Here is a 24,340-nt window from a genome sequence, read left to right as displayed (position 1 = left end):
GAAACCCCATTGGCCGGCTGCGGGACAGGAAAACCTCACTGCCAGCAGGGGCGCTCTGTGCCAGAAAACGGGGCTGGTGGGACAGAGAATCCCGCCCAGACTATTCACACCGAGTTCAACTGTTAAGTATCACTGCTTGGAAGAGCAATACCCTGCTATACAGGTAGCAAATTCTCATGCTATGGGAGCAGCGGCTGCCTGTCTCATAGCAATAAAAGATTGGGAGTTTTGTAAAGACCCCAGCAGGTCCAATGGAATTGGCCATTTTTTAAGCAGAACTTTATACTAGACTGGTGAGAAGCCCATTATGGGGTTATTATTATATACTAGAAATGGTATCAGATCTCCCCAAGTTACAATGCTTACAATGAGACTGGAAACAATATCACATTGCTGCTTTTATATCTATATGCCTAAAACTGCTTCACAACAAAGCATAAGCACCAGTATAATGGCAGTGGAAATGTACATGTGAAAACACTTCCTAGAAAAATAAAAAATGAGAATGCGTGATTACAAAATGAATACAATGTATTGAAAAGAATAAGGTCTTAGGAAATAAACATTAACAACAATTGACAAAGTCAGCAAGAGTAGAATCCAGTGTAGTTGAGGTAATAAGAGTCAACTGTAATCATTTTAGTCCAGTTGGTAAGCAAAATATTTCATCCTACGTAATAAATTATTGTATGTACATTACTGTATATACAGTTTAGTTTCCTAATATTAGCAGGATGTGTTCATGGAAAAAACAATGCAAATATTGGCTAATGGAAAGTTGTAGCGATGGATTATTGATTCCAGCATTGAGAAAGCAACCAAGTGGATGGTATAACAAACAAAGCTAAATGAGGTGAACAGTACTGAACTCCCAATGAGTTTTTATGCAACCCAGAAATATTAATTAACCCTGCAGCTATCAATATTGGTTTTACTATATCCTTCGATTCATTTGGATTCACCGAGATGGTACAAATTATCGTTGATGTTTTAACAAGTGAACATTGTTCAGCATTCAATCCAGGAGAAGACAATATCTTGGCCCATGTTACAAGGCTGGAACACACAAGTTTCCTTATGCTTTATTACCTCTATTCTCAACAGGTCATCATCTTGCTGTCCGGAGCATGTGAAAAGACTCCTGATATACTTTTCCTGGTTAGAGACCTCCAAATAGGTTTCATTACTAGTGCCAATTTTCTTACTGTTAGTCACTACAAAAGGGACCAGAGTTAATGACCCAGTGACTGCTGATATCAACCAACTCCGAAGCAGTTGGGTTTGAAGTTGGATATTTTCTGGGTTTATGGTTGAATTTCATTCTAGACAGTACACTACACAATGATCCATTAGCAGGTATGGTGGGAGTGGAAAGTGGGAGAGGGAGAGTTCCCGGAAACATTTTAAACTTGATTTCAATATGCACCAAGGGCAAATTTTTCAGAAGTGGAATTTCGTCCCCCAGAAAAGTTATTCCAGATCCTCTCACGTGATCAATATAATATCAGGTTCCCCACATATAAAACAAAAAAAGCAAAGCAAGAACATTTTCTGTTCTTTCATCTTGAAAACCAAATTCACACAATAGATTGCTGCAATGGCAACTTCTTTTTAAATTTCAATATCTGCTATATATTAAAATGGAAAACAAGAGGCAATGATGAACAGGGCAATGATCTAGCCACTAACTTCTCAACTAGTTCATTGTCTTAGAATTCATCCTGCAGGAATTCAATAATCTATACATAATATTTTTGTATATATTCTATATACACCCACATAAATATAAGTCATGTATAGATCTGTGTACAGAATGTTTCTCAAAAGCTGGAACCTTACTTTTTTTTTTATACACAGGTTCATCAGCCCACATTAAACATTGTGCTAAACTTTTTAAATAACCATCAAAAAGGTGATTCGTAACTTGGGGTCATTTCTGAGGATTCAGTACCAAGTTTATGGATTTGCAAATTGGTCAATAACTGGGCAAGGTAGGGAAGGGGCATGGCAAACAAAATATACAAATAGGCTTTTTATCTGTTCATTGCATGCAGGTATCAAGGATTATCTAAGGAACAAACCAAAAGTATTATAAGGCAGGGAAAGGGGATCAGTCATTTGTCTCTTGGCTCCACTGTCCCCTTCTCTCTTACTAAAATTGAAAAGTGCTTAAGTCATCTTCTCCTGCTGCCACTTTCATTAGTCTTCAGAGTATGCAATGACCTCAGCCTGAGCCATCTCGTACTGGATTGCTTGTTGCTGAAGCTGTTGTATTTGTTCTTCTGTAGCCTCAGTTGTGTAGATTCCTTGGACCTGAGCGATAGCTGCATCGGCTACAGCTATTAAAGGAAGAGGAAACAGTAGCTTACTTTTAACAACTTTCAGCACAGTCAACAAACTTTCAAAAGAGCTAATTCAAAGCTGATTTTCACCGGACACAAAACTACGTTTCTCTTTGAACCGACTGCTGTGTAAATCTGCTCTTACTTTACTATACTTTTAAAAGTCAATATTCAGAGCAGCAAAGTACAATGGGCAGGATTCTCCCATCGGGTGGCTAAGTGTTGATGCCGGCATAAAAACAGGAGTGTTTTACTGCGGCGTCAACAGGCCTTCCGGTGCCTGATTCTCCGGGCCACAGGGGGCCAGCACGGCGCTGGAGCAGCCCACGCCGCTCCAGCTGCTGACCCCAGCGTCAGCTGGACACCCCGGGGTCCGTGCATGCGCAGTGGCACCGGCGCCAACTTGCACATGCGCAGTGGCTTTCTTCTCCGCGCCGACCACAACGCCAAATGGCATAGGACTACAGGAGCTGGCGCGGAAGAATGGAGGCGCGCAGTCCGAGACTCCGGCCCGCCGATTGGTGGGCCCCGATTGCGGGCCAGGCCACAACAGAGGCCCCCCCCCCCCCCGGGTTCAGACCACTCCTCTTCTCTCCTCTCTTCCGCCCCCCCCCCCACAGGTCGCCCCTGGACCCTTCAACGCCGAGGTCCCGCCAGCGCAGAGCATGTTAGGACGGCGCTGGCGGGACTCAGGTTTTTTGCTACGGCCGCGCGGCCATTAGGGCCGGAAAATCGACATGGCCCCCAACTGGCACCACGCCGGCGCCAATGTTCCGCTCTGCGGAGAATCGCATCCCAGCGTCGGAGCGGCGTGGCGCAATTCGCGCGGCACCCCGGGGATTCTCCGACATAGGGATGACAGTTGCGAATGGATAGAAACTCAGATAGAAACCCACCGAGATGTTGCGTTATAGTTCATAGCACCCCTCACAGTAATGCATAGAACAGAGGAAAAGCGGCTGCTGAGAAGCAGGTAAGAGAGAATAGGAATTCTCCCACAAACAGGTCTACTCTATTGGAAACGATGGAGGACAGAAGTAAAGCCCTCTCTGGGGAAGAAACCGTGTTACGAGAGCTGGCTAAATTTTTTAAAGGGTTTGGAGAAAGGAATCTCTGGAATTCTGGATCATCAAAACTGTCGGGGCTCGAGAGAGAGGGGGACTTGTCAAGGTGTGCCTGTGGCAAGGTGATAGTCTGATCTGGAAAAACAATCAAAGGACACTGGATGTTTTGACCTGGTGTGAACCTCTGATGTGGAGAGTTAGAAATGACATTGAGACTGTCCCATTAATGCTACATATCTGCCAGAAGTGAGGCGTGGAGTCAAAGCGGTTCTAAGAGATATTTTGTTTGAGATGATGCTTGCCATTTGAGTGAAGTTGTGAGCGACGGCCTTGGCTCCCCAGCACAGGTTATTGGTGCTCACACTGATGAACTACAAGATATCTTAAAGAGAATGGATGAAGCAGAGAAGAGAATCCTGTCAGTCAACAGGGCAGCTTCCTCAGTAGGGACTCACCTTCGGTCCTTGGAAATTTTGCTGCAGGTTATATTGAACATCCGGGTTGATGGGACCGGAGAAGGTGCAACTGTCTCCTCGTCTCCAGGCGGGAGCTGGGGATGAATTCCCGGCCAAATTTGAGAACTGCTGCTCTGCTGACCTGGTCTCAATTTGAAGGTTGGGTGATTTGAGTTTGAGGGAGCACATTGTATCCAGTCTTCAGGGCCTGAGGTCAGTCGAGGACTCAGACCATTGGTCTGAAGTTGTCTTGATCTCGATGTTGGTTGAAGAGTTGGAGGCTGCTGGATGTGATGGGTCTTCACAATCCACTGAGGCTAGATTTCTCTTTACCGTGGCTCCGGGACGATGACTTGGCAGAGGTGCAGGGGCTTCAGTGAAACTCTGGATGGTTCCTGCAACTTGCTCGATGATCCGGTCATGGTTTTAGCATTTCCAAGCTCTGTGGATGGTTATATCATCCTGCAGTTCATCATTAATCTTACTTTGTTCCTCGTGATTATACCCTTGATTTCATGCTATTGCTTTTTATCCTGACAAGGGTATATGACATATGAGCACAGAAGCTGTTGTACTGCGAAAATCATACTGAGTTGGTTGTAGGCATAAAGGTTGTGCAGTATTTAACTGTATTTTTTTTAAATGTGCTGTAATCTGTGCTTTTACACTGAGTACATTTTTTGATACCATTCACTTTATTTACAGAGAAGATGAGTAGCGCCACAGCAGGGTGGCAGGTAGGTGGTTTGGTATCGAGGTGGTTGCTATGGCCTTACAAGTCCTTTATGTGGATGAGGAAAACTCTCGTTAGAAGTGCCGTAATTTTCTTTTGTACTTTTGTTAGTTTGGGATTAATTAAGGAATCCTTGCTCTTCTATCATGTATCCTGAAAATACTTTTTTTTTTGTCTGTTCCTCTGGCATTGTTGGAGTAGTGAGGGGTGGGGGAGATATGAAGTGGTGCACTCCCGGGCATGGTCAGTTAATCCTTGAATATATAGCCATTTTGGATTGGTCTTCTATATTTACTTGGCTGCACAGGTAGTGACAGTAGTTACTTGGCTCATGGAATGTATGGTGGGCATATCACCATGTTGTCAGGATTTCTTTGATGAGGGGAAATGAGTGGAATCACGTTGATGACGGGGCCTAAGTGGTGCCTAGAGATAGTATAGTTTGCTTTGTTCAATGTAGAAGAGTGATGTGATATCCTTGGCCTGTTGTCCCCTATTCTAATGCGTCGTTCATCCTAATTTGCTAAATTGAGTAGGTTAGGGCAGTATTAACTGTGTTTACCCGGGTCAGATGGAAGGTACGTTGGGCGGCATAGGTCACCCTCCCCAGAAATGTCACCTTTTGGGGGCGTCTGGAATACTCTTCTTCTTGAGATCTGGGTTCCCTTGGGAAGTATCCTGTTGGCTGTGGGGCATGCTTTGGTTCAATATTGTTAAGATTCTTTCTTCACTTAGAGATTACACTGGATGGAGGAGTATTATACAAGCACTTACAAACTGTCCTCCTTCTTTTTGATGCTTGGGGAAGTAGCGTGTTTATGAGGCCATTCTGTTCTGCTCCTGGTATCCTTTTTACAGAACTGTACATTCCTAGAACTTGTCTGACATCTATTGGTTAATTCTGGTGTTCCTCTTTCTCTCGGGTTTCCTTTCTTTATTTGGGTCGATGACGTGCTGATACAGGCTCTGATTTGTTATATTTAATTCTAGAGGGTTTCCCTCATCTTGTCGGGAGGAGAGTTGTATCTCCCTCCGAGATATCCCTTTGATGCGTGTCTTGACAATTCCTCTTCTTATCGGTTGGGTTTCCTTGGTGGAAAATGATTTATATTTTCCTGTGATGGAGGGGCCTGAAGAGTGCCTCAGATATGGCTAGAGAGAAGTGAAATCTGTTGTGTTGAGCGTCTTGGTATGGTTTAACAATCCTTGGTTTACTGGCTTCTGTATACGAGTGTACATTGCAGGGTCATGTCTTGCACAGATGGCAGTGTCCTGTGGTTTCCCTTTTTCTGAGGAATCCTTGCATTGCTTGGAGGTCTTGGGATGCTGAGCTAGTTCCGGATTGGTTGTATTTTGCCCAATAAGGGTCCTGTCTATCGTGTTGCTCTGTCTTTGTTGTCCTGTGGAGGAGGGTGTGCGCCATGTGTTCATGGCTTTATCCTGTTAGCTTGAGAACCTCCTCTCTTTTTGGCAACAGGTCTACCATCTTACCTCGGATGAATTTCCAAGGTAAACAGTTTCATTTCCTGTATGAATGAAGGTGCCAACTACAATGATTGATAATTTGATTCAATTGTATAAATATTTGTTGGTCTTCTCTGTGTATATGAGGAATAATGATCACTTTCACTGTAGTAGATTTTGTAATTTGTTGCACCTCGTGATTAAATGCAAAATACCCCCTTAGAATTAGTATCTTCATGAAATTTTTCTATTTCTTTTTGTCTTGGGGTTAAAGAATCGCTGACTGGCTCCTGCAAAGGTACAGGCAGGTCTGTCTGAGAAAAAAACGCCATTGGTCTCTGGTATAATTGGAGTTGTGGGGGGAGGTATGTTTTAATGCACGCCCGAACGGGACACGGAGACCTTGCCCTATAGTTTATTTGGCTGAAGGGACAATCGCTACACTGAAGGTGTGCACCTTTTAACCATGGCTTTATCTTCTCCTCCCCCATTCTCTAGCTTGTCTGCTTGTTGTTTTCCCTTGTATAGAAAGAGGCAACAAGTTTAATGACTAAGCTGAACCAACCGTGTCAGGTGTTCTCCTGCCTTTTTCTGCATTCATACTGTACTGTATCAGTTTTGAGGGTTTATTGTGTTACTTGTAAAAAATAGAAAAAAGCTAATAAGAATATATATTCAAAAAGTTATTAGTTTCTATGAGGATGGTAACATGAAGCCAATGGGCCCAACATTGAGAAATACAGGTTATGATTTTTTTTTAAACAAACAATTTTATGGAGGTATTTTCTGGCATTGTAAACAGTACAGATTACAGAAATATGCAAACATCAACAAAAAACCAACACTTCAACCAAACCCGCTCCTCTCCCATAGACACTAACCGCCTATTTACCCCTCCTACTCTACTCTAATCTCCCTCCCCCCCCCCCCCCGCCCCCCCCCTGCTGACGTTCACTCTCCCGCGAAGAAGTCGATGAATGGTTGCCACCTTCGGGCGAATCCCAGTACAGATCCCCTCAAGGCGAACTTGATTTTTTCCATACCCAGAAAACTTGACATGTCCGAAAGCCATAGTTCGGTCTTCGGGGGTTTTGAGTCCCTCCAGTATTCGCCGCCGGGCTATCAGGGAAGCAAAGGCTAGAACACCGGCCTCTTTCTCCCCATGGACTCCCGGGTCACCCGAAACCCCGAAAATTGCCACCTCTGGACTCATCACCACCCTGGTTTTCAGCACCCGGGACATGACCACCGTAAATCCTTCCCAGTACCCCTAAGCCTAGGACATGCCCAAAACATGTGAACGTGGTTCGTTGGTCCTCCCGCGCATCTAGCACACTTGTCCTCTACCCCAAAGAATTTGCTCATCCGAGCCACCGTCATGTGGGCCCAGTGAACGACCTTAAACTGAATCAGGCTGAGCCTGGCACATGTTGCGGTTGGGTTTACCCTACTCAGGGCTTCCGCCATATTCCGTCCTCCATCTCCCCGCCGAGCTCCTCCTCCTATTTGTGATTCAGTTCCTCCGTCTGCGACTTTTCTCCCTTCATGAGCACCTTGTAAATATCCGAGACTCTACCCTCTCCTCCTTCTCCCCATGAGACTATTCTGTCCTGGATCCATATTGGCGGGAGGCGTGAGAAGGGTGGGACCTGTCTGCGTACAAAGTCCCGCACTAAGTACCTAAAGTCATTTCCCCTTTCCAGTCCAGCTTTCTCCTCCAACTCCCTCAAACTCGCAAAGTTCCCCTCCAGGAACCTATCACCCACCCTCCTCACCCCCGCCCGCCACCATGTTCGAAACCCTCCATCCATGTTCCCGGGGGCAAATCGATGGTTATCACAAATTGGAGCCCAGACCGACGCACCCACCTCACCTGCATGCTTTCTCCACTGGCCCCAAATCCGCAGGGCCGACCCCACTACCGGGCTGGAGTACTTGGCCGGCGCAAGTGGTAGGGGAGCCGTGACCAGGGCTGCCAAACTGGTGCCCCTGCACGAAGCCACCTCCACCCACTCCCAGATAGACCCCGTACCCACCATCCACTTCCTTATCATGGCTATGTTAGCCGCCCAGTAGTAGTTGATCAGATTCGGCAATACCAGTCCCCCCTCGCTGCGGCTCCTTTCAAGCATCGCCTTCCTCACCCGCGGGGATTTTCCCGCCCAGACAAAGCTTATGATGATTTTGCCGGTCCTTTGGGATAAAGATCGGAAGGCACTGGAAGATGACCGGGAATCTAGGGAGGATTATCATCTTTACCGTCTGCACCCTCCCCGCAAGTGACAGCGGGAGTGCATCCCATCTCCGAAACTCCCTCTTCATTTGTTCCACCACTCTAGTCAAATTTAACTTATGTAACCTGCCCCAGTCTCGTGCCACCTGTATCCCCAAGTACCGGAAACTTTCCCCAACCAGCCTAAATGGCAGCTCCTTCAGCCTATTCTCCTGGCCCCTTGCCTGCACCACAAACATCTCACTGTTGGCCATATTTAATTTGTAACCTGAGAACCAGCCAAACTTCCTCAATGTTTCCAGTATATTTTCCATCCCGCTGAGTGGGTCCGACACGTACAGGAGCTGGTCATCCGCATAGAGAGAGACCCTGTGCTCCATCACCCCCCCCGCCCCCCCGCCCCCCCCCAGTCATTCCCTTCCACCCCTTTGCAGCTCTCCGCGCAATCGCCAACGGTTCTATGGCCAGCGCGAACAGCAACGGGCAGAGTGGGCTTCCCTGTCTGGTCCCGCGATGTAGTCTGAATTAATCTGACATTATCCTGTTCGTCCTTACGCTAGCTTTTGGGGCCTGGTACAGTAGTCTGACCCAATTAACCAGTCCCTCCCCGAACCCAAACTGTCCGAGTACCTCCCACAAATAGTCCCACTCCACGCGGTCGAAGGCCTTCTCAGCGTCCATTGCCACCACTACCTCCACCTCATTACCCGTCGGGGGCATCATAATCACATTAAGCAATCTTCTCAAGTTGGCTGTCAGCTGCCTGCCTTTCCGAAACCCTGTTTGGTCATCCCCAATCACCTCCGGTAGGCAGTCATCAATTCTAATCGCCAGGACCTTGGAGTCCACATTGATCAGGGAGATTGGCCTGTATGACCCGCAGGATTCCGGGTCCTTGTCCCGCTTTAATATCAGTGAGATGGTGGCTTGCGACATCGTCGGAGGCAGGGTCCCTCTGTCCCTCGCCTCATTAAAAACCCTAGTCAGGACCGGTCCCACTATCTCCGAGAACGTTTTGTAAAACTCGACTGGGTATCCATCCGGTCCCGGGGCTTTCCCCGACTGCATGGCCTTTAGGCCCCCCAGTACCTCCTCCGCTCTGATCGGGGTCCCCGGCCCGTCCACTAGCACCCCGCCTACTTTTGGGAAGGTTAGTCCTTCCAGGAACCGTTTCATCTCCTCCGGCTCCTCCGGGGGTTCTGAAGTGTAAAGCTTACTATAAAAGTCCAGAAATACCTTATTCAGTCCTGACGGGCCCTCCACTCAGCTCCCCTTCCCGTCCACCGGTCTACTTATTTCCCTGGCCGCCTCCCTCTTCCTGAGTTGCTGCGCTAGCAATCTGCTGGCCTTCTCCCCATGCTCATACACCACTCCCCTTGCCTTCCTAAGTTGTTCCACGGCCCTACTCGTGGATAGCACTCCCAGTTCCGCCTTCAGTCTCTGTCTTTCCCAGAGTAGGTCCTCCCCCGGGGACCCCGCATGATCCTCGTCTATCCGGTGAATCTCCTTAACCAATCTATCCATTTCTGCTCTGTCCTCCCTGTGAGCCCGAATTGAGATCAGCTCCCCCCTCACTACTGCCTTCAGCACCTCCCACAGGGTCGCTGCTGAAACCTCCCCCATATTGTTCACCTGCAAGTAATTTTGCATACACTTCCGCAGTCTCTCACATATCCCCTCCTCCGACAACAATCCTACGTCTAACCTCCATTGCGGGCGTAGGTAATTCGCCCACCCGACCTGCAGGTCCACCCAGTGCGGGGCATGGTCCGAGATAGTGATTGCCGAGTATTCCGTATTCTTTACCTCCCCTACACAGTCCCTGTTCACGATAAAAAAATCAATCCGAGAGTATACTTTATGAACATGCAAGTAGAACGAGTAGCCCCTTACCGTCGGCTGTCTGGCTCTCCATGGGTCCACTGCCCCCATTTGCTCCATGAATCCTTTCAGCTCCCTTGCCATTGCTGGGAGCCTACCCATTCTGGGACATGACCGGTCTAGCCCCGGGTCGAGGACCATATTAAAGTCCCCTCCCATCACCAACTTGCGCGAGTCCAGGTCTGGAATCTTCCCCAGCACTCTTTTAATAAAGTCAGCATTATGTTCACCAGCACCACTCTCCTCCCCTCCACCTTGCCCCTTACCGTAAGGAATCTGCCCCCGCCGTCTGCAATTACGCCCTCCGCCTCAAATTTAACCCACTTATTGATCATAATTGCTACCCCCCTGGACTTAAGAGTCCAAGCCCGAGTGGAAGACCTGGCTGATCCAGCCCTTCCTTAGCCTAGTCTGGTCAGGCACTTTCAAATGTGTCTCCTGCAACATAATTACATCCGCCTTCAGAGCCCGCAAATGCGTGGACACATGTGCCCTTTTGGCTGGCCCATTTAGTCCTCTGACATTCCAGGTGATCAGCTTGGATGAGAGGCACACCGCCCCCCCCCCCCCCCCCCCCCCCACGCCGGTCAGTCATAACCTTTCTGGGGCCCGCCCCCACCCCCGGCGCCGCGCTGCTCTTGGCTCGCCTCTTGGCTGCCTCCACCCCCGACCTCCTCTCCATTACCTACTTCAGACCCCTCCCACTTCAGCAGAATAACTCTCTTCCCCCCCCCCCCCACAGCAACATCTCCCGATAGCCCTACCCCTGCCATCTACTGGCTGTATTCACACCCCCCACCTGACTCCCTTGACTAGCCAATCTGCAAGCCCGGTAACTAATCCCTCCGGCGCCCACTTGTCTCACTCCCATTGTTTTCCCGACCTCATCTCCCCACTCATCAACACACCATCCCCCACTCGGACCCACTGGAGCAGTCTCACTAAAATGGGAAAGATCAAACAAGATGGAAACATCAAGCAGCACCGTGAGGCTGCTCCAGGTACAATACAGTTCCAGTTGTGTACACAGACCCACGTCCCTTTCTGAACATTAATAAAATAGCAACACAGTAATACAGTACCCGTATATCACCCACCCGAAACAAACAAAAACCATAGACAGAAAAAAAACCCAACCAACATCTTTAATCCCCATTGCTTACCGGCCACCTTTATGTTACAATGAAGGCTCCAGCACACCCAGAGAACACGACGAAAGGTACCAACAACAGCAGAAAAAGAGAAAAAAAAAGAGCATACGAGAGGGGGATCCCCTCCCCCCCACCCCCCACCCCCCACCGTAGGCAAAAGCTGCCCAAAAATGCAACACATGGCACCTTTAAAGCAGTAAACAGTCTACTGACAGTCCAGGCACAGTAGGCATCCCCCCCAAACGATAACTCTCGGACCCTAGCTTGCGTCCGTGGGTCCTTTTTTTGGGACCAGCCCCTGATTCCTCGCGAAGTCCATCGCTTCTTCGGGCTCGGAGAAGTAATGGTGTTGGCCCTGATGCGTGACCCAAAGACGAGCCGGGAAGAGCAGATCAAACTTCACGTGCTTTTTAAATAACACCTCCTTAACTTGTTTAAAGGCTGCTTGACGCTTGGCCACTTCCTGGCTTAGGTCCTGATGAATGCGAAGAACACAGTTATTCCACGTGCTGCTCTTAGCACTCTTTGCCCACTGCAACACCCGCTCCTTCTGCACAAACCTGTGGAACCTGATCACCATCGGACGGGGGGTAACCCCCGGACGCATCTGCCTCGCCTGTACTCTATGTGCCCCCTCCAGCTCCGGCGGTCGCGGAAAGGCATCAGCCCCCATCAGCTGCATCAACAGGTCAGCCACAAACGCTGCGGCATCTGCTCCCTCAGCCCCCTCCGGGAGCCCGATGATCATCAGGTTTTGTCTGCGGGCTCTATTTTCCAGCTCCTCTACTCTGTCCAGCAGTCTTCTCAGTCTCTCCTTCAACCCATCGACTTCTAGCGCAGCCATAGTCTGCGCGTCCGCCTGCTCCTCCACTGCCTCCCCCAGCTCCTTCACTTTTTCATCCTGGGCATCCAATCTCTGGTTCAATTGATCCACTGCCTTCTGAAGTGGGTCCAAGTTATCCCGCTTCAACGATTCAAAACTGCTTTTTAATCACCTGCAGCATGTTTTCCAGCGCTTGCTGGATCGCCGGGTCCGAGGTCCGCCATCTTTGCTCACGGGTCAGCTTCCCCTGCACCTTGCCTTTGTCCTTTCCTCTGCCGTTTTCGCTGCTTTCTGCTCTCCCACGGTTCCACGCAGCTCTGCCCGTTCCTCAGCACCTCCGTGGCCGTCGTTCCAGCGCTCCGCAGTCCCGCAAAACAGGGGAACCAGGTCCTCAAATCTCGCCGGAGTGAGAGCCACCGAATGTGCGGCTCATTCACTCATCACCGCCACCGGAAGTTCCAGGTTATGATTTTGTGTGCATTAGTGCCTGTTCCATGGAATGATAGAGAGGTGACTGGACTCTTGGCTGCCAGCTGAAAAGCCATCGAGACATCCACGTTGCCTCCTCCTGGAATGGCCTGCCAGTGTTACCTGCCACTCAGGTAGTTGAGTGGGCACTGCTGGGCCATCTACAGGATCACAATCCAGGAGATAAGAAGTCCCACCCACAGAGCTGGCGCCCAGTGCAGTGCTAACGAGCGAGCGATGGTTGCTGTAGGAAGGATATCCGCCCAAAGCTCAGATCTTTGTTGGATCCCTGGACTCACTTGAGTGATGGAGGAGGAGTTTTGTGTGGTGGGCATTGCACAGAGTATGGGAGAGTTGGCAGCAAGTGAAGGGGATAGCTCAGTGCTCCACCCCCTTGTTCCACGTACCTCACCCTCCCAAGGCCAAAAGCTCATCGCACTCTCCGTGTAGGGTAGGCCTGCCTGCCATTGAGTTAATGCAGTGGCAGCAGGATGAGTCCGTTAATTGGGCATCTTTGCCCACTAAAAGGCCTCACTTGACAGTGTGGCGAGCAGGCTGTCCACGAGCCTTCCTACTGTAGAATTAATCAGTACGATGGTGGGGTCATAAAATTAAAGTCACCATAGCCTCAGGGGACCATTGGCTGCTCTCCCTTTGAGAGAGAGAGAGAGAGAGAGCTGACTGGTGGTGGTTTAACCTGAGGGTCACCATAACTCAGGCGAGGAACAAGGTTGCGAAGGCGGGGCCTTAATAATAATAATCACTTATTGTCACAAGTAGGCTTCAATGAAGTTACTGTGAAAGCCCCTAGTCGCCACATTCCGGCACCTATCTGAGGAGGCCGGTACGGGAATTGAACCCGCGCTGCTGGTCTTGTTCTGCGTTACAAGCCAGCTATTTAGCCCACTGTGCTAAACCAGCCCCTAGCCAGCCAGGGCCTTCATGAATAACCTCAGCTGGTACAGGAATTGAACTCACGCAGTTAGTGTCGCTCTGCATCACAAATCGGTAGTCTAACCAACAGAGCTAACCTGCCTCGCTGGTCATAAAATACTGCTCATTTAGTTATTTTATTAAAGGATGCCACATTTAGAAATAATTTATATTATGAAGAAGTTTACTTATCAGGGAACACAAGTTAAATGTCAGAGTTAGAACAGTAAGATGTTTTTCAGGTAGCTTTTTAAAAAATGATGCAACAATAAAATTGATTCATGAAATAATTTATGAGGAAAGGCCATTGAAGCTGTTGCTACAAGGTTAAAAGGACAAATTGAGGGGCTGCAAGAGGAAAAATGAACAGTTAGGTACAGATGCCCAGTCTTAAGGAGTGTCAATGGTACTTCGCCATCAACTGGACATATCTTGAAAAGCAAAAGAATTTTTACAGTATGATATCCCACAATATTTTTTGTTACTGACTTGCCATTCAGTTACTGAAATTGCAAGAACATAGACCCATCACTAACCAGGTGAGGATATTCTTAAAACAGCTGCTTAGTATCAATGGGAACAAAAATTCTGATCAGGTTCAGGGTTCGAATATGGAAAAGCTGCTGCTGCCTCATACAAGGCCTGGTGTGCATTTGCCTACCTGTCACTGCAGAATGTGCAGCAGCCTCCAGCTCGGCTTGTGTCACTATTTGCTGGTCTGTGATTGGCACGTATTGGATCTGTCCATCATGGCTCACTGCGATCTTAGCAAAGTAACACAACATCAAGAGATTGACAGCAACAAATATGTACCACAGCACACCACAGAAAATTAGCATTGGCAAGAAACTGGTCATTACAGTACTGAACAGCACACACACACACACAAAAAAAAAAAAAAAAAAAAAAAAAAAAAAAAAAAAAAAAAAAAAAAAAAAAAAAAAAAAAAAAAAAAAAATCGATGGGGATATTGGCAACTTCACATTATCTAGGAAAGATCATCGGACTTATACAAAAGATCATTGGACTTATACGAAAGATCATCGGACTGAAGCAATCTACAAAAGGTCATCGGACTGAAACACTACTTTTCTCTCCACAGATGCTACCTGACCTGATGAGTATTTCCAGCATTTTGTACTTTTATTTCAGATTGACAGCACCTACAGCATTTTAATTTTGTGTTGGCAGCTTTACATAATGGATTTTGTAAATTTGAATATCGAAATAGCAAATTAAGAGAATTGTATGCCATTAAACGTGGCCCATATAATAGATCTTTCTCAGTACTTTTTAACAAATTTCAATTTTTATTTGTAAATGAAAATAAAGAGGATTATCGCCAAAGGCAGGAAAACAACTATATAACTGTGACCAAAGAGAAAATGCTGGAAAATCTCAGTAGGTCTGGCAACATCTGTAGGGAGAGAAAAGAGCTAACGTTTTGAGACCAGATGACCCTTTGTCAGTTGTGATTCTAATTTGAGTGCTGTGCTCTTAGTTAAGCGACGATGGGCCAAGAACTATATTTTAAATTAATCAAATATTCAAGTAATTTCCCCACAAAAAAGGTTTGTTCATACAATACCTGAAATCACATGACTTTAATGACATATAGCTGAAACATGATGGAATAACTTACTCATCAGTTTGTACCCATGAGTTAACTCTGGCTGGCCATCTGCTGACAGTCACATCAACTGAATGTCTCGTCTAAATTTCACTGTGATCATTCCTTTTGCATCTGGACAGTCCAAAGATGCAAGCTAGAAGCTTTAAGATCCTAGCTCAATTCAAAGTCTCTTCTAGTTTAGCTTCAATTGAGATGTTCTAATCTTGACTATGGAGGGAGAAATGCCAGTATTCTCATTTCTGATCACTATCTATTAGGCTGTCAATTAATCCTATAGTTAACTTCTAAGATTAACATGCTAATCTCCAAAAACATGAACGTACATTTATCACGGAAGTTATGCTGGCTGAGTCATACCAGTAACTGGAGTGATTGGTATGGGCATCGTTTAAAGAGCCAGGGATATACTGTTCTGTAACAACAGCACAAAATGTATTTTCTTGCTGCCAATAGTGACAACTGCTCCTGACCAGTTGAGACAAATCCCAGATTAACTCCTGTGTAGTAATATATTTACTTTTAGACACTCAATTTCTAAATGTAGGTATATCTTACTAGAGAAGAACTATACCTGTTGTCCCTCCAAGACCTGGTGTATCTGTGGATCTGATTCGTACTGGATGTGGTGAATTTGGCCATCCTGCACCTACGGAGAGCATCAGTAAATAAATAAATATTAATTGAAAACAACAAAACATTAACAATTGTATTAATACAACACCTTTAACTCAGGCAAGCATTATCAAACAAAATTTGACATCAAGCTGAAAAAGGAGATATTAAGTCAGGTGTCTAAAAAAACGGGCAAACGGTTAGGTTTTAAGGGCATCATAAAGGAGAGAAGTGTGGATAGGCAGAGAGGTTGAGGGAATTCCAGGACTTAGGGCCAAAGCAACTGATGGCACAAGTAAACCAGGGGCGAACAAAATTGGAGGAGTGCAGTGACCTCGGTGGGGAATAGGTCATGAGATACGATACTGACTAAATTTAGAAATACACACAGAACATTTATTCAATTATAAGCACTGTTGTATAATTTTTGAAAATGCTGTATTTCAAACAATCAAGTTTCTTGATTTCTGGTGACACTGTGGCACAGTGGTTAGCACTGCTGCCTACGGCTCCAAGGACCCGGGTTCGATCCTGGCCCACTGTCCATGTAGATGTTGTGATGGGCGCTCTGGATCCGTGGAACACATACAGGTCACCAACGCTTGAAATAGTGCAACACTACTTTATTGAGTCATTAACAGTTTAACATACTCTCACTGTGGGTTAACACGATATTAGCTTTAACTAAAGACCTTTGCCTTGTCCTAACCAGTCGATGCACTCAGCACATGGTCAATGTCTGTGCTGCAGGCTGTGAGCTCTGTCCTACTAGGAAGCTGCAGCTCGAATGAGCGGGAACTCTGATATAGCGCATGTGCTATAACTGGTGATTGGCTGAGGTGTTGTGTACGTCGATTGGTCCCTCTGTGTGTCCATCAGTGTGTGTGTCTGCACCATGATATACTGGTGTATATTATGACAGTAGAGTTTACAAATTCTCCCTGTATCTGCGTGGGTTTCACCCCCACCACCCAAAGATGGGCATGTTAGGAGGATTGGTCACACTAAATTTCCCCTTAATTGGAAAAAAATAATTGGATACTCTAAATTTATTTTTAAAAAAGTTTCTTGATCTCACATTAATGTGTCTCCTATCTATTCGTTGTATGGATCCTACATGAAATGAGCTTAGACAAGCTCAATCTAATTCTTCGCAGATATGGGCCACAGTGCAAAACTGCTGAAATATACAATTTCATTCAGATAGGGGACAGAATGGCTGGGAAAAGGAAGAGTGTGAGATGTTAGGGTAGCATTGGCACACCTATGGGTTTAGAGCGGAGGCTCATTGTTAGGACAGAATGAAGCAGGGTTATTCTGCATCTACTGCGCTATTCCTCACCTGGAAGAGTGTTTGCTTCTGATACTTTGGGCTCAAAATCAAAATCATACCATTCACTAACACTTAAATCTTTCACCTTTATGTGCACAAAAGAGTGTTATTTTAACAAATAAATCCAGGCAGTGCACTGGATTAGCACAACACAGGGCTATAGAGCTCAGGAACACATCTGGATCACAATGCTCCATCTCAATAGTTTGCAATGCTGGCTGAGGTATCATGTGGCAAACAGAGGTCAGACATATAGGAATCACATGTTCTTGGAACACCCCTTTAATTACCAAAGAGATGTCTCCAAGTGTTTTAGATCGCTGTGAACAAAGAAGAAAGAGAAGGGGTAGGAGAAGTGGCTGAACATATTCCCAAAGAGAAGAGCTGCAAGGAGCTTTTTAAGGCCGAGAGAGAGGTTTTGAAGGAGGGATACATGGCAGTCATGATAGTGTACAGTGTGTCAGGAAATAGAAGTTTCCACCATAGGGTTATACGGCAGAGAAAGGGTTGGGGAAGTCATGGTGGAATTTCAAATTGAGGGGGAGTTCGCTCCTTTATTCTTGCAACCAAAAAGTAACTTCACATTTTCCTACATCATATCCCCCTGTAGACTCTGTCATCCTCACCATTTGCCGTCCCACCTATTTTTGTGTCATCCGCAAACTTGGCAACAGTGCACTCACTTCTCTCGTCCAAGTCATTAATATAGATTGTGAATAATTGTGGCTACAGCACGGATCCCTGTGACACTGCACTAGTTAAAGGTTGCAATTCTCAAAATGCTCCTCTTATCCCAGCTCTGTCTTTTATCAGTTAGCCAATCCTTTATCTATGCTAATATGCTACCTCCAATACCATAGGCTCTTAATTTATTAAGTAGCCTTTTGTGTGATACCTTATCATATTCATTTTGGAAATCCAGTATATTGGCCGGGTCAGAGAAACCCCGGGTGGAGGCGCGAATCCCGCCCCGCCGCCGGCTGCCGTATTCTCCGGCGCCATTTTTCAGGGGCTGGCGAATACGCGGGAATACGCCGGCCGGTCCGTGCATGCGCGAACTCGTCCCGGCCCTTCGGCGTAGCCCCTGAGAAATTCCTCACTTTCGGGGGCTGTTGATGCTGGAGCGGTTGGCGCCGGTTTTCCCGCCGGTGTGGGGACATAGCCCCATTTTCAGAGAATCCCACCCATTACGTCTACTAGTTCCCCTCATCTATCCTGCTCATTAACACTTCAAAGAATTCTAATAATTTTGCCAGGTATGATTTGCCCTTCATGAAGACATGCGGACTCTGCTTGATTGTATTATACATTTCTAAATGCTCTGCTATTACATCCTTGATAATGGACATTTTGCCAAAGACAGAATTAAGCTATCCGATAGTTTCTTGCTTTTTGATCTCTCCTTTTTAGAATAAAGGTGCTGTATTGGCAGTTTTCCAATCCTCTGGGACTTTCCCAGAATTTAAGGAATCTTGGAAGATTTCTACCAGTCCATCCACTATCTCTGTAGCTACTTCCTTTAATACCTTGGGATAAAATCCAACAGATCCAGGGGACTTATCAGCCATTAACCCCATTAGTTCAAATAGAATGCAAAAGTCTACCATGTTATGGTCACTGCTTCCTTGGGCATTGTTTGCTCCGAGTAAAAGGATACAAGTTGAATATATAAAAAGCATTTCACAACCTATTTGTGCTTCACAGCCAATGAATTATTTCTGAAATGCAGCCATTGTTATTTTGTAGGCAAAGTAGCAACTGATTTGCACAAAGGAAAGTCCCATGAACAGTAAATTATATCAATGATCAATTCATCAAAGACATAAGACATAAGACCATAAGACATAGGAGCGGAAGTAAGGCCATTTGGCCCATCGAGTCCACTCCACCATTCAATCATGGCTGATTTCAACTCCATTTACCCGCTCTCTCTCCATAGCCCTTAATTCCTCGAGAAATCAAGAATTTATCCAATTCTGTCTTAAAGACACTCAACGTCCCGGCCTCCACCGCCCTCTGTGGCAATGAATTCCACAGACCCACCATTCTCTGGCTGAAGAAATTTCTCTTAATCTCTGTTCTAAAGTGACTCCCTTTTATTCTAAGGCTGTGCCCCCGGGTCCTAGTCTCCCCTGCTAATAGAAACAACTTCCCCACGTCCACCCTATCTAAGCCATTCATTATCTTGTAAGTTTCTATTAGATCTCCCCCCAACCTCCTAAACTCCAATGAATATAATCCCAGGATCCTCAGACGTTCATCGTATGTTAGGCCTACCATTCCTGGGATCATCCGTGTGAATCTCCGCTGGACCCGCTCCAGTGCCAGAATGTCTTTCCTGAGGTGTGGGCCCCAAATTGCTCACAGTATTCTAAATGGGGCCTAACTAATGCTTTATAAAGCTTCAGAAGTACATCCCTGCTTTTATATTCCAAGCCTCTTGAGATAAATTACAACATTGCATTTGCTTTCTTAATTACAGACTCAACCTGCAAGTTTACCTTCAGAGAATCCTGGACTAGGACTCCCAAGTCCCTTTGCACTTCAGCATTATGAATTTTGTCACCGTTTAGAAAATAGTCCATGCCTCTATTCTTTTTTCCAAAGTGCAAGACCTCGCACTTGCCCACGTTGAATTTCAGCCATTTCTTGGACCACTCTCCTAAACTGTCTAAATCTTTCTGCAGCCTCCGCACCGCCTCCATACTACCTGCCCCATCACCTATCTTTGTATCATCGGCAAACTTAGCCAGAATGCCCCCAGTCCCGTCATCTAGATCGTTAATATATAAAGAGAACAGCTGTGGCCCCAACACTGAACCCTGCGGGACACCACTCGTCACCGGTTGCCATTCCGAAAAAGAACCTTTTATCCCAACTCTCTGCCTTCTGCCTGACAGCCAATCGTCAATCCATGTTAGTACCTTGCCTCGAATACCATGGGCCCTTATTTTACTCAGCAGTCTCCCGTGAGGCACCTTATCAAAGGCCTTTTGGAAGTCAAGATAGATAACATCCATTGGCTCTCCTTGGTCTAACCTATTTGTTATCTCTTCAAAGAACTCGAACAGGTTTGTCAGGCACGACTTCCCCTTACTAAATCCATGCTGACTTGTCCTAATCCGACCCTGCACTTCCAAGAAATTAGAAATCTCATCCTTAACGATGGATTCTAGAATCTTGCCAACAACCGAGGTTAGGCTAATTAGCCTATAATTTTCCATCTTTTTCCTTGTTCCCTTCTTGAACAGGGGGGTTACTCAACAGCGATTTTCCAATCCTCTGGGACTTTCCCTGACTCCAGTGACTTTTGAAAGATCAGAACTAACGCCTCCACTATTTCTTCAGCTATCTCCTTCAGAACTCTAGGATGTAGCCCATCTGGGCCCGGAGATTTATCAATTTTTAGACCTCTTAGTTTCTCTAGCACTTTCTCCTTTGTGATGGCTACCATATTCAACTCTGCCCCCTGACTCTCCTGAATTGTTGGGATATTACTCACGTCTTCTACTGTGAAGACTGACGCAAAGTACTTATTTAGTTTCTCAGCTATTTCCTTGTCTCCCATCACTAGATTACCAGCGTCATTTTGGAGCGGCCCAATGTCTACTTTTGCCTCCCGTTTGTTTTTAATGTATTTAAAGAAACTTTTACTATCATTCCTAATGTTACTGGCTAGCCTACCTTCATATTTGATCCTCTCCTTCCTTATTTCTCTCTTTGCTAGCCTCGGTTTGTTTTTGTAGCCTTCCCAATCTTCTGACTTCCCACTACTCTTTGCCACATTATAGGCTTTCTCTTTTGCTTTGATGCATTCCCTAACTTCCTTTGTCAGCCATGGCTGCCTAATCCCCCCTCTGATAACCTTTCTTTTCTTTGGGATGAACCTCTGTACTGTGTCCTCAATTACTCCCAGAAACTCCTGCCATTGCTGTTCTACTGTCTTTCCCACTAGGCTCTGCTCCCAGCCGATTTTCGTCAGTTCCTCCCTCATGCCCCTGTAGTTACCTTTATTTAACTGTAACACCTTTACATCTGATTCTACCTTCTTTCTTTCAAATTGCAGATTGAATTCTACCATATTATGATCACTGCCTCCTAAGTGTTCCCTTACTTTAAGATCTTTAATCAAGTCTGGCTCATTACATAACACTAAGTCCAGAATGGCCTGTTCCCTCGTGGGCTCCATCACAAGCTGTTCCAAAAAGCCCTCCTGTAAACATTCAATGAATTCCCTTTCCTTGGATTCTCCGACCCCATTAACATTTGGAATGTTAATTGAGATAATTGGTCAGGACAGAGAGCACATTTCCCACATTTCTTCAAATAATATAATGTATTTGCTTATGTCCTTCTGAAGGGTCTTATTTAATGCTGTATTTGAAAAATAGCAGCTCTAACAATGGAGCACTCCCTCAGTACCCCACTGAAGTAATTTTAGATTGCAAGTATATCCATGTCCCATTGTTTAATGCTAGTTGGCACTTTTTATTGTATGTCTGTTCCTAATATCTGCCTGTGCATATCACAATAAATGGCACCTACCTGAATGTGATGGCCTTCAGGGACGACAACGTATTCCTGTGGAACAAGGTGTTGAACACCTTCCTGCGAAATGATGTATTGCACCTTCAGAGAAAAAGAAAATGTAGCAAGATATCGGAAGGAACACCAATCCATGAGGGCAAAAATGTGACTAACTATCTCTGAAATGTAAGGCCTTCTTGAACCATTAATGAATTTTACTTTAAATCCTACTTTAAACCTAGAGTGTATACTCCATGGAAGGCATACAGTAGAAGATAATTCGCGATGGTGCTGATCTGCAACTATCACCAGCCCTAATTGGAGAATCTCAATTCCATCCTATATCCATTGTAAATGGACAATACTTCAAGAAGCATTTAATGGCACCAAACTATTTCAAGAATTGGAGATGAGGGGCGAAATTCTCCGTAATCGGCGTGATGTCCGCCGACCGGCGCAAATCAGTCCGGCATCGCGCCGCCCAAGGGTGCGGAATCCTCCGCATCTTGAGCGGCCGAGCACCAACCTTGAGCGGCTAGGCCCGCGCCGGACTGATTTCCGCCCCGCCAGCTGGTGGGAAAGGCCTTTGGCGCCCCACCAGCTGGCGCGGAAATGACATTGCCGGGCGGCCCATGCGCGTGAGTGTTAGCGGCCGCTCACGGCATCCCCGCGTATGCGCAGTGGAGGGGGTCTCTTCCGCCTCTGCCATGGTGGAGACCATGGCGAAGGCGGAAGGGAAAGAGTGCCCCCAAGGCACAGGACCGCCCGTGGATCGGTGGGCCACGATCGCGGGCCAGGCCACCATGGGGGTAGCCCCCGTTGCCAGATCGCCCCACGCACCCCCCCCCCCCCCCCCCAGGACGCTGGAGCCCGCCCGCGCCGCCTTGTCCCGCCGGTAAGAGAGGTGGTTTAATCCACGCCGGCAGGACAGGCATTCCAGCAGCGGGACTTCGGCCCATTTGGGCCGGAGAATCGCCGGGGGGGGGCCCGTCAACCGGCGCGATTCCCACCCCCGCCGAATCTCCGATGCCGGAGAATTCGGCAACTGGCGGGGGCGGGATTCACGCCAGCCTCCGGCGATTCTCCGACCCGGCGGGGGGGGGTGGTCTGTCCTTCCATGCCAGAGGAGGTCTTCCCTTACACAAGATTGAATGGGGGTCTGTGCTGCTGCAAGAATCAAGAGCACTTCAGTGAGCCCTTTACTTAATGTAAAACCACAAACGTCCTGAACAGGGTAGAGTTTCTACTGCAGATTACCTCTGCCTGATTGTCTGGCCTCTGTGTCCTCATCTTTTCAAAAATGCCTCTCCCTTATTCATGCATGAAGGTCAAAAGAGTTTAACATCAACTCGTGCATATTTTCCTGAATTAACTTCTTCTGTCCAAAAAACTGAGAGCACGAGAAAGCTCGGGCGGGATTCTCCGACCCCACACCGGGTCGGAGAATCGCCGGGGGTTGGCGTGAATCCCGCCCCCGCCGCATTCTCCGAAGGGTGAAAAGTCGGCGGGGCGTCAATCGCGGCGCCCGCCTCGGAGAATGGCAGGGTCGGGCGGGAGACAATGGACTCCGGGGCTGCCCATATTCTCCCGGCCGGATGGGCCGAAGTCCCGCCGACTTGACCACGGGTCATGTCGGCATAAATCAAAACACCTTTTTAACGGCGTCAACCAGTGCTGATGGCTGATGCTGTCCAGCGTGGAGGTAGGTCACGGACTGGGGGGTGGCCGTAGGAGAGGTGATGGCATAAGCCGCAGTCTCTGTGTGTGTGGCGGAGAGGGGTCTGTGGGTGCGCGCGCGGCGGCTGCCGGGGGGGGGGGGGGGTGAGGTGGGCTTCGGGGGAGTGCCGGGTACGGGGGGGATGAGTGCCGGGTGGGGGGGTGAGTGCCGAGAACTGCGGGGGGGGGGGATGAGTGCCGAGAACGGAGGGGGGGGGGGGGGGCATGAGTGCCGGGGATTGGGGGGGGGTGGGCATTGAGTGCGGGGGGGGGGGGTGATTTAGTGCCGGGGGGGGGGGGGGGGGTGAGGTGGGCTTCGGGGGAGTGCCGGGTACGGGGGGGGATGAGTGCCGGGTGGGGGGGTGAGTGCCGAGAACTGCGGGGGGAGGGGGATGAGTGCCGAGAACGGGGGGGGGGGGGGGGGGGCATGAGTGCCGGGGATTGGGGGGGGGTGGGCATTGAGTGCGGGGGGGGGGGTGATTTAGTGCCGGGTACGGGGGGGGGGGGTGAGGTGGGCTTCGGGGGAGTGCCGGGTACGGGGGGGGGGATGAGTGCCGGGTGGGGGGGTGAGTGCCGAGAACAGGGGGGGGAGGGGGGAGATGAGTGCCGAGAACGGAGGGGGGGGGGCATGAGTGCCGGGGATTGGGGGGGGGGGCATTGAGTGCAGGGGGGGGGGGGGGTGATTGAGTGCCGGGTACGGGGGGGGGGTGAGATGGGCTTCGGGGGAGTGCCGGGTACGGGGGGATGAGTGCCGGGTGGGGGGGTGAGTGCCGAGAACTGCGGGGGGGGGGGATGAGTGCCGAGAACGGAGGGGGGGGGGGGGCATGAGTGCCGGGGATTGGGGGGGTGGGCATTGAGTGCGGGGGGGGGTGATTTAGTGCCGGGGGGGGGGGGGGGGTGAGGTGGGCTTCGGGGGAGTGCCGGGTACGGGGGGGGATGAGTGCCGGGTGGGGGGGTGAGTGCCGAGAACTG

At 48.0% G+C, this 24,340-nt stretch overlaps 1 protein-coding gene across 1 annotated transcript in view; it reads right to left on the bottom strand.

Moving 5' to 3' along the window:
• Positions 1 to 385: 385 nt before the first annotated feature.
• LOC140428898 (zinc finger protein 335-like) overlaps positions 386 to 24,340 on the bottom strand; it is a 267,142-nt gene continuing 243,187 nt past the window's right edge. The window contains exons 40-43 of the mRNA XM_072515545.1: positions 21,671 to 21,754; positions 15,752 to 15,826; positions 14,209 to 14,311; positions 386 to 2,339 (exon numbers count right to left, since the gene is read on the bottom strand). Of these exons, the coding sequence (XP_072371646.1) occupies positions 2,200 to 2,339; positions 14,209 to 14,311; positions 15,752 to 15,826; positions 21,671 to 21,754 (402 nt within the window). The 3' untranslated portion in view covers positions 386 to 2,199. The remainder of the gene's footprint in view (positions 2,340 to 14,208; positions 14,312 to 15,751; positions 15,827 to 21,670; positions 21,755 to 24,340) is intronic.

This window comes from Scyliorhinus torazame, chromosome 8 (assembly GCF_047496885.1).
Source record: "Scyliorhinus torazame isolate Kashiwa2021f chromosome 8, sScyTor2.1, whole genome shotgun sequence".
Classification (NCBI taxonomy): Eukaryota; Metazoa; Chordata; class Chondrichthyes; order Carcharhiniformes; family Scyliorhinidae; genus Scyliorhinus; species Scyliorhinus torazame.
The sequence above is the reverse complement of the archived record's forward strand: the minus strand, read 5'-3'. Positions and strand labels throughout refer to the sequence as shown.